The sequence below is a fragment of the Choloepus didactylus genome (assembly GCF_015220235.1).
Source record: "Choloepus didactylus isolate mChoDid1 chromosome 11 unlocalized genomic scaffold, mChoDid1.pri SUPER_11_unloc2, whole genome shotgun sequence".
Taxonomy (NCBI): Eukaryota; Metazoa; Chordata; class Mammalia; order Pilosa; family Megalonychidae; genus Choloepus; species Choloepus didactylus.
In genome coordinates this window covers 475,495-494,169 of record NW_023637579.1, presented here as the reverse complement: position 1 = coordinate 494,169, position 18,675 = coordinate 475,495, and the positions used below count along the sequence as shown (strand labels likewise).

The 18,675-nt window shown below is 32.3% G+C and overlaps 1 protein-coding gene across 1 annotated transcript; it reads right to left on the bottom strand.

Moving 5' to 3' along the window:
* Nucleotides 1–14,821: 14,821 nt before the first annotated feature.
* Nucleotides 14,822–15,739, bottom strand: LOC119524499 (olfactory receptor 2AG2-like). The gene has a single exon (XM_037823200.1). It carries the CDS (start codon nucleotides 15,737–15,739, stop codon nucleotides 14,822–14,824), a length of 918 nt encoding a protein of 305 aa, XP_037679128.1.
* Nucleotides 15,740–18,675: the final 2,936 nt, after the last annotated feature.

Below are 18,675 nucleotides of genomic sequence, written 5' to 3'. Positions count from 1 at the left end.
TCACTTTGTGTTTTTGACTTATCTTAAACAACCACCAATTTTATCCTTGCTTTTCCTTCTTCTTCTGAAAAGTACAAATTTGAGAACACACTATACTATCAGGTATCAAAAGAATTGAGGAATTTGGAGAGTGTATTGCATTTTGTCCTCTCTTTCCCCCAGCTGCCAGGTAGCTAGAAGATAGCTTAAAGCAGAGATAAGGAAAGCAGACCTGGAGTCAGACTGCCTGTATCCCAGTCCCCAAACTCTGCCCTTACTGGGAAGTGACCACAGGTACCTTCTCCAGCTTGTCTGAGCTTCAGATACTCAATGATGAGATGGGGGTGATGAGAATAGTACCTGCCTAGTAGAAACTGTGAGAAGACTGAAAGAGTTCATAGAAAGCAGTGCCTGCCAGTTTTCACTTGATATCCAGGACTGTAATAAGATATGCCCACATTTTATATTCTATATTTACCATTCCATTTTAAATCATTTTTCATTGTGGAATATAATATTTATATACCCACAAGTGATAACTTTCCAAGTGCAATTTAACAAGTAGCTAGAGATCAAATTTCAAAGAATGTTATGGGCTACAATTCCATCATTTCAGCTTTCCTTATCATAAAATATAACATATGACAAAAGTTGATAACTTTCAAAGTGTGATTTAACAGGATGTTATATAGGAAATTTCCAAGAATATTATGAGTTACAGTACCATAGTTTCAGTTTTTCCCTTATTGTGTAATATGCAATATACAAAAGTGATAATTTTCAAATTACAATTTAACTAGTAGCTATATAGTAAATTTCAAAGAATGTTATGGATTAGAATACTAGTATTTTAGTCCTTCCCTTCTAGCTATTCTAATACCCTAGCAACTAAGGAAAAGAAATTATATAGAGATTCAGTATTCATAATCCTTTGTTAAATCCTACCTCAAGTTTAATCACTTTCCCAATCTTCAGTGATATCTAGGCAGTGACCACCCTACTTTGTTTATGTTGAAATGGGGCATTGACAATATGGGAAAAGGGGATGCATCTGTTTGATGTTCTTGACGAAGATGTTCCCTCTGGATTTTTGGACTTACCTGGCATTGGTGCCCCCTGGAGGTTTTAATTTCCTGAATAATAAACATAGTGAGTGGAACTTTCGTAGAGGATCGGTTAGGGACCAGAGTATCTTATGGTTTTCAGGACTACTGTTAACTTGAGCTTATCGTACTGTGGCCATTTGGCATATCTAGCTGAAGCTTGCATAGGAGTAACCTCCAGGACTGTCTCTCAACACTATTTGAAATCTCTGAGCCACTGTAACCTTGTTTGTTGCCTTTCCAAAAAGTGAAGAGGCATTCAACTCAATGAGAGGAAATATTTGGAAACCATATATCTTATAAGAGATTGATATCCTGCATGTATAAAGAAATCCTACAACTCAACAAGACTACAAACAGCCCAATTATAAAGTGGGCCAAAAATATGAAAAGGCATTTTCCTGAAGAGTAAATACCAGTGTCTACAAAACACTTGAAAAATGTTCATCTTCACTAGCTATTATGGAAATGCAAATCAAAACCACAATGAGATACCATCCACACCAATAGTAATGGCTGCCATTAAACAAACAGGAAACTGCAAATGCTGGAGAGGATTTGGAGTAAATGGAGCTCTTTTTCAGTGCTGTTGGGAGTGTATAATGTAACAGCTGCTGTGGAAGACAGTCAATTACTCAGAAAAATAGATATCTAATTACCCCATGATCTGGCAATTCCACTTCTCAGGATATACCCAGAAGATCTGAAAGCAGTGACATGAACAGGCATTTGCACACCAATGTTCATAGCAGCATTGTTTACAATTGCAAAGACGTGAAAACAATCCAAGTTTCCTTCAACAGATGAGTGGGTAAACTAAATATGCTATATACATATGATGGAATACTATGCAGCCCTAAGAAGGAACAACGCCCTGAAACACATGACAACATGGATGAACCTTGAAGATATAATGCTGAGTGAACTAAGTGAGTCAAAAAGGAGAGATATTTTATATTACCACTATTACAAACTCCCTGAACTCTTGTAAAATCAATGTCTCATAATGTATAATACTGGGGACCTAGTTACAGATAGAAGCCAGTGAAGGCAGAATGATAGCCAAATATGTTCAGATATGTTTATGAGGGCAAATTTAAAATTATGGGTATAGACAGGGGTGATGATTGTTTGTTAATAGGATTATAAGTATCAGAGCCTCACTGAAGATGAAAATATTTGAAACAGTTTGATTAAAGCCATTTACCATTTCTTTCTCTTGCAGTCTTTGATTTAATATAAAGAACATGTGCAATATATATTTGTCTATTTATGTCAACACAATATCTTAAATACTTATGGCCAATGTCATTTAATTGAATGTAATACTAGATTAGAGATGGAAGTCTCTAAGTTGCTTGAAGATATTTTACACAAGATCAGCTGCTCATTATATTTTACAGAAGGATTATAGCTACTAGTATTGCTAGCACTGGTCATAATTCATTCTTAATTCGTTAATAAGTCCCTTTATTTCCCTTTCATATGAATTAATGACAGCCAGTTAGTACTCCCTGATTTGCATGTTTCCTTTCCCATTGTATCTGGAATGATGTAAAGAAATCAGATAAAGGCTGCTGTAATCACAATATAAACTATGAAAATATTTGTCACTGGATCAGAAAGTAGCATTTTAAACTTCCTGTACAATGACAATCATAATAAAACTGAGTTGTCTGGGTTTTGTTGTATAAACTAAAAAAAAAAATTGTCTCTGATTGCTGAAAAGTGAGTTGTCAATAGAATTGCTCTGTTATTTCCTGACAAATAATGTGTTGTGTGCACTCTGTATGATATCGCCTGTTACCTAAAGCTCATATGTGAAAGTTTGAAGACCACAGAGAGACAAACTGACCCATCAAAAAAGTTTCTTATGATTTGGTTTTGACCAAAAGGAGGCTGAATAAGGGAAATTAGTTAGGTTTCTAGGTCTTAATCATTACTGTTTTGAGGTGCAGTGAACAGGTCACAGGTTCTTAAATGTTCTTAAATGTTTATTCATGCAAAAGAATATTCTATAACAAAAGGAGATTAAAACACTTGAATAAAACACAATGGAACTCCCTGAGAATGGTACATCAAACCAAGACATTGATATATCCTGAGAACCTTATAATTTGCTTAGCCTCTGTGTGGTCATTCCATCAAATTCAGAAAAGGAAAACCAAGAGAAGAATTGGAAAGAAAAGAATACATATAATGTAGGACTTATTGAGAAGACACTAAAAATAATTCTAATATTTCATCATACCAATTTCTAACCTGCTAAAGCAGATAAAAATCATGAACATTGAGTGACCTCAGGACCTCAGATTCTTACAAAATGTAACATAAGGTTTTTCTGATCAGAGCCAAGAGTTGTTTCAGCACATTGTGAATGTACTAGTGGGTTAATTTCATTTTATACAGAGTGTAGCTAGCATAACCATATGAACTACCCACTTTTAACACTCAAACATACCTGAATTTTCCCATCAGCATAGTAAATTTCTTCACTGGTGTGTTTTCTCTTACCTGGCAATTTTTATGAAATCTTCTTAGTTATGGCCCCCATATTTTAAGGTTATTATCATATTTCATCCTAAGTGATAAATTCATTTACTTTTCTTCATTTTTTAACATTTAATGCAATGAAGAACATATTTTACTTTCAGGAACTGGCATTTGCAGTGATATTTATTATTTTATATGACTGGATTTTTTTCAGCATTTGTTTCTCTTATGAAAATTACTTAGATAACTTGACCATGAACATTTTTCTGTGTTGTTGTGAATTAATGAGGGAAAATTTTACACCAGTATGGAAATCAATAAGTTTGGGGAGAAATAGCTTGCTTATCTGAGTTTAGAAAACCTTTACATGAGTTTTTAAACTACAAATATAGATAGAAATTCAAGTAATGGAGTCAAATAAACTGAATAAACTTAGAGTTGATATGAGTTAATATTTAGACCAGATAAGTAAGGGTAGTCTTTTCATAATTATCAGACATTATGCTTTACTAAAAAAAAAATGCAATATATTTGAGAAGAAAAAAGAAAAATATTGACCAGTTGATAGGAACAACTTTACCCAATGAAAATGAGCCATTAAGCATGGAGTTGCTAGAACATAGACAATCTCAGTTATTGTTACAAGGAACTCTCCATCTCAACCTACAGCAGGTAATTCCACTATGATGCAAGCAGGCTGAAAAAATCACATCCTTATTCCATATTGTAGACATGTTTTCTAACTTTCCAAGTGAATTTAATAGTAGTTCATTTCTCCCCTTCTCTCTCTATATAATGTATATATCTTATATAATATATATATTTCATTTAGATTTAATATTTTAAATTTCCATGTAATTAAATTGATTTATGGATATCAAATTATTTAATTAATTATTTAATCTTTCATTGGATAAAATCAGATCACATATTCATTAATTTTTCTCCATATTTCATTTGTATTTGTTGCCATTTTAGGTATTATTACCATTATTAAATATTTGATGACACATAAACATATCTAATATGAAATAATTCTCAGCAGCTATCTTGCATTGTATCCATACATTTTAATATGCATTGCTTGAAATGTTTTCATGTTTTAGAAAAGATGAATAAAAACATTAACATAAAAGAAAATGTAAATTTTCTAAGATTCTTCAATCTGTTAACAAATGAGTGATTTCAGAGTGGATAGCCTAACATGTTAATATAACAAGGAGTATATTTATAGAAATTTGAATCTCACTAACTTACATAAACATGAAATGTATCTATCATTTTCCTAAATAAAGCTTTCTTAAAATTATTTAACTCATGGCCTCCTTTAGTTGTTTGTTTCAAAGACTAAAGATGACAGATTTCAGGTTTGGAGTAACTATGGTATAAATACAGAAAAACTCATGTCATGAATCACTTCAGTTGTTATCAAAACCTTAGATACACACAGCTGCCAGAGCAGAGAAGACAACATACAAATGTGAGGGACACAGGAAGGAAAGTCTTCATTCACTCTCCTCTGGGTGGAAACTGGCATATTGTAGAAAATACATGAAAACAAGACATGACCACAAAGGAAAATGGCAGAGAGAAGCATCAAGAGTGCACTGTCGGAGCTGTCAGGGAAGGACAGCCGCAACAGAAAGGAGCTGTCATGGCAGAACTGAGGATCCATTTGGACAGACAGAAAGGCAGCCTGAATTTGGTGCCAGTTTGGAATCTTGAATAGGCCAAACCACTGAGCATGGAGGCTGCAGAGGAGCTAGTATTTAGCCACATAGCAGTCACATCATCATGGTGAAAATATTACCTCAGCACAAACAAAATGAAAGTCAGGAAGATCTGAGATGCACACCCAGACTCTGAGATGGCCGTGTTGTTGGTGAGAAAGTTGACACAGGCATTGGGGACAGAGAAAAATGTAACACATTTCCAAAATGCACATATTCTTGAAAAAGAAGTACACGTGCCTTTAAGGGTTCTGGTTGATTCTGGTGGGACTGACAAAGAGAAGGTTCCCTAACAGGTTGGTAAATTACGTCAGTAGGAAAACATGGCATAAGGAAACTGCCTGAACACTCATACATGCACTTGTCAGCAAAGCTCATGAGGAGAAATTCAGGCATTATGGTAGAACTGGCCATTTTCTGGAATTGCTGGATAATTTGGAAAGTAAAAGGGATAAATCCAGGACATACATGAAGCATAAAATTATGTAATATAAGTACGTTAATTATTTTCCTTAAAAGTGGGTATCTCTGTTATACAGAGAGGTTCTGGTCATCAATAAATTAATTAATGGACTTTTTATAAAATAACATTATATTTTACTTACATAAACAGCTTATGGTTTCCCATATTAACCACTTTCAAGCAGACAGTTCAATGGTGCTGATTACATCGAGAATATTGTAGTACCATCAGCAACATCCATTGCTCAAATTTTTCGTCACTTCAAACAGAAACTCTGCACTAATAAAGCAGTAACTCCTTCTTCCCCTCAAGCCCAGCCCAAGGAAACATGTGATCTACTATATATCCATACGAATTTCATTGTCTTAGGTATTTCCATTGAGATCATACACTAGCTGGTTTTTCCTCTTTGGCTTATTTCAGTCAACAAGATGTCTTCATCCACATTGTTACAAGAATGAGAATTTCATTAACTTGAACTGAAATCCAGTGTCCTTGATTCTTAAAGATCATTGCATATCTATATAGCTCATATGGTGTGACCATGTGATTTTGAAAATCTTACTGCTTACACTCCCTTTACCAAATACATTGAAAAAATGAGTAGACAAATGAAGACAAAAAGTAAATGAATACCTGGGGTTAGGAGGGATATGGGATTTTTGTGTATTCTTTTTCACTTTTGTTTTTAATCTCATTTTTTATTTTTATTTTTTGGAGTAATGAAAATGTTCAAACATTGTGGTGGTGAATGCACAACTATATGTTGATACTGTGAAAAATTGTACACTTTGGATGATTGTATGGTATGTGAACATATTTCAATAAAATTGCATTAAAAAAGTGAGGGCAGACATGTTTAGGCCAATTGCTCTGTAAAACCATCCTTTTTCTGGAGTGAAAAGGGAAAAGAAGGAACATAATAAGCTGCATTTCACGGAAGTCATTAATTACTGGCTATTGAGGACTTTGAATTTTGATAATCTCAATGTGAAATATCTCATTAATAATTTTATTTTGATTAAATGATAGAATAATATTATTTGGGACACATTGGTTTAAATAAATATGTTATTAGAATTTACAAAAGGGAAAGTAAAAGGCCACCTAGATAATGGGAGAAAATTATTGCTAATCATATTTCTGTTTAGGGTTTACTATGTAGTATCTGTAACAAACTCCCACAATTCAAAAAAAAAAATACAGATATCCCAATTAAAATGAGCAGCAGACTTCAAAAGACATTTCTGCAGGTAGGATATAGAAATGGCTAATATACACATGTAAAGATGCTCAATGTCATTGGTCAAAAATGATGTGCAAATTCAAAGAAACATTTCACACCCACTAGGATGGCTATTAATAAAATCTTAAAATAACAAGTGCTGACAGGGATTCAGAGAAATTGTAAACCTTATACCTTGTTGGAAGTATTGTAAAATGATGCAGTCACTGTGGAAATTACTGTGAAATGACCCATACATTTCACTATTGGCCTTTTTTTTTTGCATTTTACCCCTTCACAATAGGCAAAATAGCAATGAGCATATGGTGGGACTTTTAATTTCCATTGCATGGGTCTGAAGTTGAGTGCTATTATTTACTTCAATAATATCCAGCTCCTGAGCTTTATTGTATTAATGAAAGTAAATTAGTTAATATATGTAAAATTCCTGGACATAGTAAATCCTCAGTGACAGGTTTTTATTAGGAGTTGGACATCATGTTTGCCTTGCATATTGTTACACAAAAGAAGATTGTCTCAGACCCTTCAAAATGTTAAGTGTGAATTGGGACTAGGCCATGCTGTGCTTCTCATTATTATTCCCAAGATAAGTTAGAAATTGAGACTTCATTTACATATTTTTATAGCAAATTGTCATCACCATGTCATCCAGTGGTGGGATAAGTAGGCTTATATTTTGTGCTTCATTTTAAAGTCTTCATTACAGCAAGTTCTAGAGGTACAGGTCAAGATGAATAAAATGTTGGTAGGGAGAATTTCTGTGTAATCATGTGAGTAAAAATATACTCAATTTTACTATAAATATTTTAAAAATATTTTTTGTATACTCTAAACAACCTAGAGTTTATAATGTTAAACCATAGAGTAGTAATGAAATAGTTCCAGATTTTTTCCATCTTTATCTTCTGAGTGTTATTTTCCATCTTATGAATTCAGTTTCCTCTACAGTTGAATTACTAAGTAACTATTAATTTGGAAACTGACCAAAGGCATATTTTCTTCCTAGAAAATAATATGAAACTATCACATGCTAAGGACAACCTCTTTACAACTCACCTTTATGTCTCTAACAAATCACCTTTTTACTATCCAGACTTTAATCCCCTGTGGCTTAACTTTCTCTTTCCTGTTATCTAAACACTACATAAGCCACCACTTTTATAGCAACAGATTCACTGTTAATAATCTAAGCTAGAATTTGTTTGATGTTTGTTATGTAGGAAAATACTCATCCCACTATAATATCAACTGCTGTAAATTAAAATATATTCCATAATATTTTAATTAGTATTATATATGTAATTTACAAATAATTGCATAATACAATATATTAAAATTTTGTAAAATATACATTTATTTCAATAATTGAGTAGTGGAAAAATAATCTCAAAAATATTTTCCTTGTTTCCAGGAAGTATCTGCACAAGAGTTTTTGTACCCTAAATTGACTCACCAAAAGCCCCAAACTCTTTCCACAATTCCATATTTTTCTCCTTCAATATTGTTAGAATCCTTCACAAGACTAGTATTTCAAGGTTCCCGCCATGAGAATCATAACCCTGAATGATCTGTATTCAATCTTATATTTTCCTTTCTGTTAGAGTATAAGTACATAGAAAGCCTTTCCATTCATCCATTCCATCTCATGTTTCTCCCACTCTCATCTGTGTCAGCTTTCTACTGATATCCTATCTGATGGCCCACGGGAAATTTTCCAAAAATTTAAAAATTTCTCAAAGCTTGGTTTTCCTTAAGATTCATTAAAATTTAGTGCACAGAGACTTCTCAGAATATTTCACATTTCTTAATGTTTTTTCACTTTTCATATGAATGTCACAAGTACCTGTCATAATCAACTGAAACCTCTTTCTTTGAAAGTATCCAAGGTTTTATAAGTTTATTCTAATCTATGTACTCATAATAAATGTTTCTCCTGATATATTTTAATCAACCTTGCCACATTTTCTCTTTCCTAGGGTGAGGGCCAGCTCAAATTTTGGGGGTTAGCTCTCCAAATATTAACTTTATCCTCACTCCTACCCACTTTTGCTGATGCCAAATTTCCCTCTCACTGTGTTCTTAAATTTTTAAAATTCTACTCAATGCTTTTGCTTACACAATGATGCCCTCATTAATTTTCCTTTTTCTTATTTTCCATCATGTACATTCTATTTACAAATTTTGGCAATACTAATCATACCACATCTGAAGCAACTTTTATCAATTAAATATGGGAGGGGCCTAAATGGATATTCCCTCCCACCACCCCCTACACATTCTTGCCTTTCAGGCATTTATCATACTCTTCCTAAGGAATTTGCATTTATCAGAAGCTTCTTAAGATGATCTCTGAAAATATGTATGATCTCCAGGGATGTTGTTTTCTGGCACCAGTCTGAAGTTTTCTATATTAGATAGCAAAACTATTGTGTTATTTTTGTCATAATAGATGTAATATTAATTTTTAAGATAATGTTTGGTGTTTAAACATCTATATATGTTATGGCAGGAAGAAAAGGAAAGAAAAACAACAACAACAGCAAAGAGGCTTGTAGTAGTTCCCATACCTCCAGATTCTTCAGTATAGTCTAAGCCTCTCTCTGTGAATTTATGGTTGATTCCTGCTTGAAACATGGGGTTTCATATAAAAAACCAACCTGAAACATCAGTGATATGGCAAAAACCAGCAAGACAATTATGTATGTATGTCTATACAATTATAAAGATTATACTCATTTAAAATCATTTTAAGTGTTCAATTCAATGATTTTTAGTATATTTACAAAGTTGCGAAACCATCACCACTAGTTCCAGAATGCTTTCATTACCTGAAAAAGAAAATCCATACTTGTTAGTGGCCATTCTCCATTTCCCCCTCATCCCAGCCCTTGACAACCACATAACTACCCTCTGTTCTCTATGGATTTGCCTTCATTGAACATTTCAAATAAATGGAATCTCATGACGGAAGTCCTTTTGTGTCTGACCTCTTTCAGTTAGCATATCGTGTCCAGGTTCATCCATGTTGTAGCTTGAATCAGTAGTTCATTCAATTTTACAGCCAATAAATATTGTATTATATGAATATCCTGTGTTTTGATCATACTTTCATCAATTGATATTCATTTGGATTGTTTTTATTTGACTATTTTTGAATAATTCTGGAATGATCATTTATGGACACGTTTACATATGAACAGGTGTTTTCATTTCTCTTGGGTACATACCTAGGAGTGGGATTGTTTGATGATGTAGTAACTCTATATTTAGCCTTTATTCTTTTCTTTTGTTTTAAAATATAGGCTTCCCATATACCACCCTATTATTAACACCTTGTATTTGTGTGGTAGTTTTACTATAAATTACAAGAATATTTTTATTATTATTTTTATAATTGTACTATTAAATATAAATATTTGCTAACTATAAGGCTCACTGTGTTGTACAACCCTGCTCTGTTTTAATTTTTAATTTTTATTCTATTACATACATACAACCTAAAATTCCCCTTCAACTATATTCAAATATATATTGCAGTGCTGTTAATTATGATCAAATTATTGTGCTACCCATCCACACCATCCATTACCAAAATTTTACAATTTACCCAAATAGAAACTGTACAATTTAAGCATTAACTCTCCATTCCCTAGCCCATTCTATCTTGGTATAGAATATTCTAGATTCTGACACAATGAGTTTGTGTATTCTAATTATTTAATGAGTGAGGTCATAAATATTTGCCCTTCTTTATCTGGCTTATTTCACTCAACATGACATCTTCAAGGCATCCATATTGTATATTTCAGAACAGCATTCATTTCATGTTTGTATAATATTCCATTGTATGTATATACAATGTTTTGTTATACTTTCATAAGATAATGGACAGTTGGGTTGCTTTCTTCTTTTAGCAGTTGTGAATAATGCCATTATGAACACTGATGTGCAATTATCTGTTCAAGTCCTTTGATGCAGAAAGATTACCATTTTTATTCTGCACAATGTAACTATTTTTGTTTTGTTGCTTGTACTTTGGATGTAAATCTAAAAAAACTATTGCCTAGCACAAAGTCCTGAAGAGCCTTCTCTTTAATTTCTTCTGAAAGTTCTTATATTTAAGTCTATGATCCAGTCAATTGATGTACATGATGTGAAGGAGGCATTAACCTTTATTCTTTAGCACATGGACATCCCATTTTACCATCATCATTGGTTGAAGAGCCTATTCTTTTCCCCGAGTGGACTTGGCACCCCCATCAAATCAGTTGACCATAAATGTGAGGATTGATTACTTGAAAAAGCGAATTCAATACCATTGGTATATATGACTGTCCTTGTGCCAGTACCATGCCATTTTCATTACTACACCTTTGTAAGAAATTTTAAGATCAAGAAGTGTGAGTCCTCCAAATTCATTCTTTTATAAGTTGACTTTAGTTATTTATAGCACATAACATTCAAAATGAATTTGATGATTGAATTTAATGTGATAAATTTGTAAATCAATTTGGGTAAAGTTGACATTTTAACAATATTTAACCTTCCAATCAACACCAGATGTCTTTCCCTTTATTTAGATCTTCTTTGAATTTTTTTAGCAATGTCTTGTAATTTACTGAATACAAATACTTTTCATCTTCAGCTACACTTATTCCTAGATAATTCATTCTTTTAGTTGCTAATGTAAATGGAATTTTTCCTTGATTTCTTCTTCTGATTATTTATTACTGGTGTAAAGAAACACCATGGTTTTTGCGTGTTGATCTTGTAACTTGCTACGTTGCTGAATTCATTTATTAGTTCAGTGGATTTTTGTGGACTTTTCTGGGTTTTCTGTATAATGGATAATATCCCTTGATAATAGGGAAATATTTATGTCATCATTTCTCATTTGTTGGCCTTTATTTTTTCTCTTGTCTAATTACTATAACTAGAATTTCCCATACAATGATGAATAACAATGTAGATATTGAGCATTCATGTCTAGTTCCTGGTGTTGGAATTTTTCTATTTTAAATGTATGTTTGTGTGTGATAACTGCCAATTTAAAATAATAGTCCAGTGGATTTTCAAAAATAGAGTTAATTGGCTAACAAAAGTTTTTGAAAAGTTGAACATTACCCTTGGAAGTGAAATTTGGACTCCCAGATACACCATATAGCTTAAATTATAAAAAAACTCAGATAAGGATTGAAATTATCCTGAATTGAATGTATGTCCATTCCTATATTTGCTATTATACTTGGAGAAATTGAGTAGGTGGTTGGCTTTACCTGGTTATTATGTTTATACAATTAACTATGGGTTTGGTTTCTTTTACTGACAGGCTCATCAAAATTCACACAAAGGAGGGGAAGAAATAGAGTTTCTGAATAAGCAGAGATACAGCAACAAGGGTTCATATGTTCAAAAATACTTATTTTTTCCTATTCATTGCATTCAAGTAGAGAGACCGCTTAAGTAGGGTGGGTTAAATATTTGACTATGGAGTGACAGAAAGAAGAAATGGGGTTCTTCACCAAATATACTTATGTAATTTGGGAATAATGCTGCTTGAATTATATTACAATTTTTAAATTTTTGCTGTCAGGTGAATCTTAGAAAAGAAAAACAGTTAAATAAGCTGCAGATGGTTGTACAATGCAAAGAAATTATTTTTTGCAGGCACAAATTTAATGCATATTTCAATTTATTTTAGTTCATATTTGTTAAACATCTCCTATCAGTTACACATTGAATAATCATTGTTCCCCAAAATTCCCATAGGGCCAATAATTATATGTGTAATAAGCCATTGGGTGAGTTTGGTAAAACTAAGAAGCAGAGATAAGTGATATGAAATAGAAAATATTATAAATCTTAAAAATTAGAAAAGGTTGGTGTTGCTGAGCAGCATTTCTTTAACTTTCTTTATTGCTTTTGTGAGGCAGTTTTTTTGGAGCAATTAACCATTTGAAAATTACAGGCACTTTACTGATTATTAAATATATGCTACTAAGCTAAGCAGCTAAACTAAGCAGAGAGATATTTAGACATAGATTTGCATACTGTGGAACTTGCTAAAAGTGAAATTGTAAATTAAACTTAATAGGAAAATACCAAGCCCTAGAAAGAAAAAAGTAGAATTATTAAACAAATAATGTGGAGTGATGACACATTTTTATAGCCAAAATAAAAAAAATGAAAGTTGTGTAAATTCTGATTTATAATAGATGGTAACAACACTAAATTATAAGAGGGACAATGGCTTGATAAGTTTTCATTAATAAGAAATAAATTTAAAATTAATGAAAATCGATCAAATATAAGAAAATATGAGCACCAGAATGAATACATGTTTATAAATCCTGAAAACAGTCTCAGAGAAGAATGTCATCAGGCACTCACATGATTTGAATGGTATTTAACTAGATAAGTAAATATTTGATCCAGCTGTAGAGAGGTCCCTTTTAAACATACAAAATTAATTAGAAAGTATTAAAATATATCTTTTTCAACAAAGACTTTTGAATGCATTTTTATTTTGAACTTTAACATACATGCATAACAGTGATAACTCCCAAAGAATGATTTAACAAGTAGTTAGCAAATTTCAAAGAATGTCATAGATCACAGTTCCACAACTTGAGCAATTTCCATCACTGTAAAATATAACAAACGTACTGAAAGGTGCTAACATTTGATGTACAGCTCAAGAAGCAGTTATATAGGTATTTTCAAAAATTATTGTTGGTCACAATTCCACAGTTCCAGTTCTTTCCTTATTATTCCATATATGGTATTTACAGAAAGATGAAGACTTTCGAAGCACAATTTATCTATCACAAACTTTGTTATGAGCCGAGTTTGCACATGCTCATATAAATATTCATATTATATTCAAAAATCTATTTCATAACTTCTTAAATGTACATAACATAAATTTAATTGGGAATATAGACACTTGGACTCATTATTTTCACTTTTGAATATTTATCAGGGAAAAATTCCAAAGAAAGTGGTAGATATATATATATATATATATATATATATATATATATATATGCATTCATGTTCATATGTATTTAAATATCTAGGCATCTATAGTCATCTATATACATATATTTGTATATGGATACAGATACACACATATATATGACTGAATAAATATATGTATGTGTATATAAATAAATTGAAAAGGACCTAAACATTGAATGAGATAACATTTTAGAATATTGCTTCATTTAATAGGCTAAATTACTGTAACTGATTAGGTAAATATTATTAAATATGGTTAGTATGTGTGCTTATGACAATTAGTTAAATATCATAATATTACTTCCAAAATAAATTGGTGAGAAGAAAAGTGTATTTTGGGGGCCACAATAGAATAGTATCTTCAGAAATAAGTGTTACTTTGAGAAATGAAAATTTTAATTTGTAAAGAATTTATTACTAATGTTTTAAAAATAACTTTACAGTATTATAATGCTGTTCCTTAGAGAGGAAAATTGTAAAATTCAGCACAGAATCAATACTGTCTAGCTTGTGCATTTTTCTTCTTGTCTAATATCTAAAGATATTTGTGATCTCTATTGTTTGCTAGGCCAGCATAGTTTGAGTGACTTCTGAAATAGAGTATTCTATTTAATAAATCTGTGAAGCCAAAATATAGCATAGCAGGAAAGAGTGCTGTGATCCATTATCATTTTACCAATAGCAGACTGAAGAAATTTATACATGAGTTTTCTCCAGAACAGGAGTATAAAACAGTTCTCTGTATAAGTCTGTATTTCATGTATTATTCTCAATTGATATTGATATTTTAAGCAGGATTACCAAGAACTTTCCTGAGGACTCTAGCCACCTCTTTATTTCGAAGACTGTAGATGAGGGGGTTGAGCATGGGAGTGAGCATAGTGTAGAAGACAGATACTACTTCATCTTGCTCTGCTGTATGATACACTTTGATGATGGCTGTTCCATAGAAGAGAGACACCACAATCATATGGGAGGAACAAGTTGCCAAGGACTTTCTCATCCCTACATTTGAACCTAATCTCAAAACAGTAGAGAGTATCTGCCCATAAGAGGCCACAATGGCAGATATTGGAAGGAGGAGGAACACAACACCACTGACATAAAGTACATTTTCATAATGAGATGTATCAGCACAAACAAGTTTCAGGAGAGCTGGGATCTCACAGAAGAAATGATGGATTTCACGGGAGCCACAGTAAGGGAGTTTCAAGGTATATATGACATGACCCAAGGCATTGAGCGGAGAACTCAGCCAACTGCCAGCCACCAAGAAGGCACAGACTGTAGGGCGCATGAGAACTGAGTAATGGAGAGGGTGGCATATAGCCACATAGCGGTCATAAGCCATGACTGCCAGGAGAAGGCACTCTGCTCCGAAAAGGGTGGTGAAGAGGAAGAGCTGAATCCCACAGTTAATAAAGGAAATGGTGTTCTTCCCAAACAGGTAGTCAGTGGCTGTCCTTGGGACAAAAGTGGAGCTAATCAAGAGGTCCATGGTTGAAAGTTGGCTGAGAAGGAAGTACATAGGTGTATGGAGTTGAGCATCTATCCAAATGAGAATGATAATCATAACATTGCCAACAAGTGTCACAAGAAACACCAAAAAGATGAAAGAGAAGAGGATACTGGGAGCTTGAATGTGATAAAATAACCCCAGGAGAACAAAGTCAGTTCCAGTTGTGAGATTAGTCCATCCCCACATTCTCTTCTTCTTAATTCATTAGCCTGGATACAATAGACAAAAATCTTTACTCCCTCCAAAAATTGAGTCTACTCACATTTTGCAATATGTCAATTTCATTCTCTTCCCTAGTTGTCCAATGATAGATATTATGTGTTTAAGCTATTATAAAATCTGTTTGCCACAAAATGGATCTCATTGCTACTGCAATGCCATTGCATACTGATTTAAGAGGTTTAATCCAAAATTTTCAAGAAACTAAACTCTCATTATTTTAAGGAAACACATTTTAGACCCCTTAAAATGTTGATAATGTTAATAAACAGAATTCAATTTAAAAATATATTTCAAACATATCTTTATATTCTTTCTCCCTTAATTATCTAGCTATCTCTCTATATATCTATCAATTAAACTAGCATATCTATCTATATCTGATCTCCATATTTCAATATATGCAACACAGACACTTAAAAACTTTATCTGGTTTTGCTTAGCCCTGATTTTCAAAAGCTGTCTGTGACAGTGAGACAGCAGTCATAAGTGATCTTATATACAAATATGTGAAATATATTAGTTGCTTTCCATATGCTATTTTACCTTTATAACATATATGCAAGAAATTGCCCTCCTTGTTTTCAAAAGGCAAGGTTGATTTTCAGAGAAATCAAATAATTTTGCATATTTAGGCAGCAAGTTAAAGAACCAGGACCATTATCACATTTTAAAGTTTCCAATTCCATTTCTTTTCTTCATCATGTTACCTAATGTGGCCTCTAAATGAGAAATTTTATGTGTTCTATAGTTTGAGATTAAGATGTGTATTGTTTTTTTCTTTTTCTTATGTGATAGCTGAAAACAATGAGCCATTCAAATCAGACTAGAAGCCCAGTAACAACCCAGATTCATTAATTTGACTCCACATGCTCAGAAGACTGTTGAAGATATGACAAACTACAAAAACAATAAAAATGAATGAACAAGAAACTAAAACTATTGGTAATATAATTTGACCAGAGGTCTTGTAGTTGTTCATCTTTGCTTAATCCAGTAGAGCTCCATGTGAAGGGAAACATGGAGCATGTCCCAAGGGAGCTATGATGAAAGAACTTCAACTGACTGGAAACAGAATGAGTGTTATACTACACGAAGGGTGAATCCTAAGTTAAAGCATGGATTTCAATTAATAGTACAATTTTAAAAATATGTTATCAAGTGTAACTCATGTTTCTCATCAAAGCAAAATGTTGGAGGTGCAGTGATATATAGGAATCCTGTATATAATGCATGATTTTCCTGTAACCCACACTTTCTCTAATATAGAAACAAATGCAGTGAGTAGTTAGGTTAAATTTGTTAATGTACAGCTAATACATCATTCAAGATATTCCTTGAATTTTAGGGAATATTTTTAAAAATCTGTGAAAATATCAAAAATGAATTTCATGCAGTAGAGAAGGATAGCCCCTTTCCTGGAAAACTGTAGGCAGAATCACTTGTGGCCACTGTCTAAAGCATCTTGCTTCTTATGGTTGGAAGCATGTTCATCTCTGTTGATGCTGTATCCAGGAAAATCTATGTAATTGCACATAATTGACATAGCACCTTAACAAATATTACTACTGTTTACATGAATACAGCATTAAATTCTTTATGTTTATTTTGAGGAATGTAATCCTATGTCTCATTTTCTATTTCTCCAACAAATACTGTGAGAAATATAAATTACTGAATATCAGAAAGTAGTTGAAAACACTGTTGACCCATTACCTGGCTTAAACTTGGGAAAAATCCTCACTGCTATAAATATATGCGTTCTAACTTGTATTTCAATAATTTAATATTTTCCTTTAAAATTGGGTCCTATAAATTCATATTAAAGGTCTCTAAAATAAAAAAATTAAAAGGCAAAATATATGCTATTATAAAAATCACAATACGCATGTTTATTTCAGAGTTTTACTTTCAGTTGTTTGTTGAAAATTGAGTATTTATTTAATCGTTTTAAGTATTTTCTTCAAACAAACTCAATTAATGAAAAAATAATTCTTGACTCAGGATTCATTTTAAATTTTTTCTTATACTGTCATATTACCAGTGTTCATGAGACTGCATTCCTTTGGTCCTAAAGTAAATGAGGGAGTAAATAAAAATGATTTAGTGAGAAAATCAATTCAACAGACAGACAAAGCAGTTGTTTACTTGAGAGTGAATTAATTTAGTTGTCTCTAAATATAATTGCTTTATTGACCATAAAAATACATTTATATTGAATGGGTTTCATTATTTTAAATCAGTGACCTGTGTGTCAACTAGAGTCATGGAGATATAAACTAAGTAAGATATAAGGAATATAAGAGTTAATTATTAAACGACTCTCTTGAAAAATCCTTAATTATCTTTTAGTTAGATGTTCTCCCACCTGCAAAATAGTTTTATAGAACCACTGCATAAATTTTTCCTGAAATTTTATTGAGATATAATCACATACCATACAGTCATCCAAAATGTACAATCAGTTGTTTAGAGCATCAACATAGAGCTGTGCATCTAATTTTTGAACATTTTCCTTACTCCGAAAGCAACAAAAATAAAAATAGGAATAAAAACAAAAACAAAATTTAAGAAGAACCCCCAAAACATCCTAACCTTAACCCTAACCCCTTACCCCCTTTATTCATTTCCTTTTTTGTCCACATTTTTCTACTCATCTTCTTGTAGATGAGAGTGTATGGCTATATAACTTATACGGTGGGACCTAGTGATTTTGAAAACCATCAAGAGACTTTTGATAGTAAGAATTTTGAAGTTTGGAGTACTTCTGATTCTTCCTTCTTTTCCAACAAATGTTTTGATATATGATTCCCTAGAGTGGCAAGAACTTAAGAAATTTTATTGTTTTCAATGCACAATGAACTATAAATCCATGTGTAAGGAGGAAGACATAACCACTCACT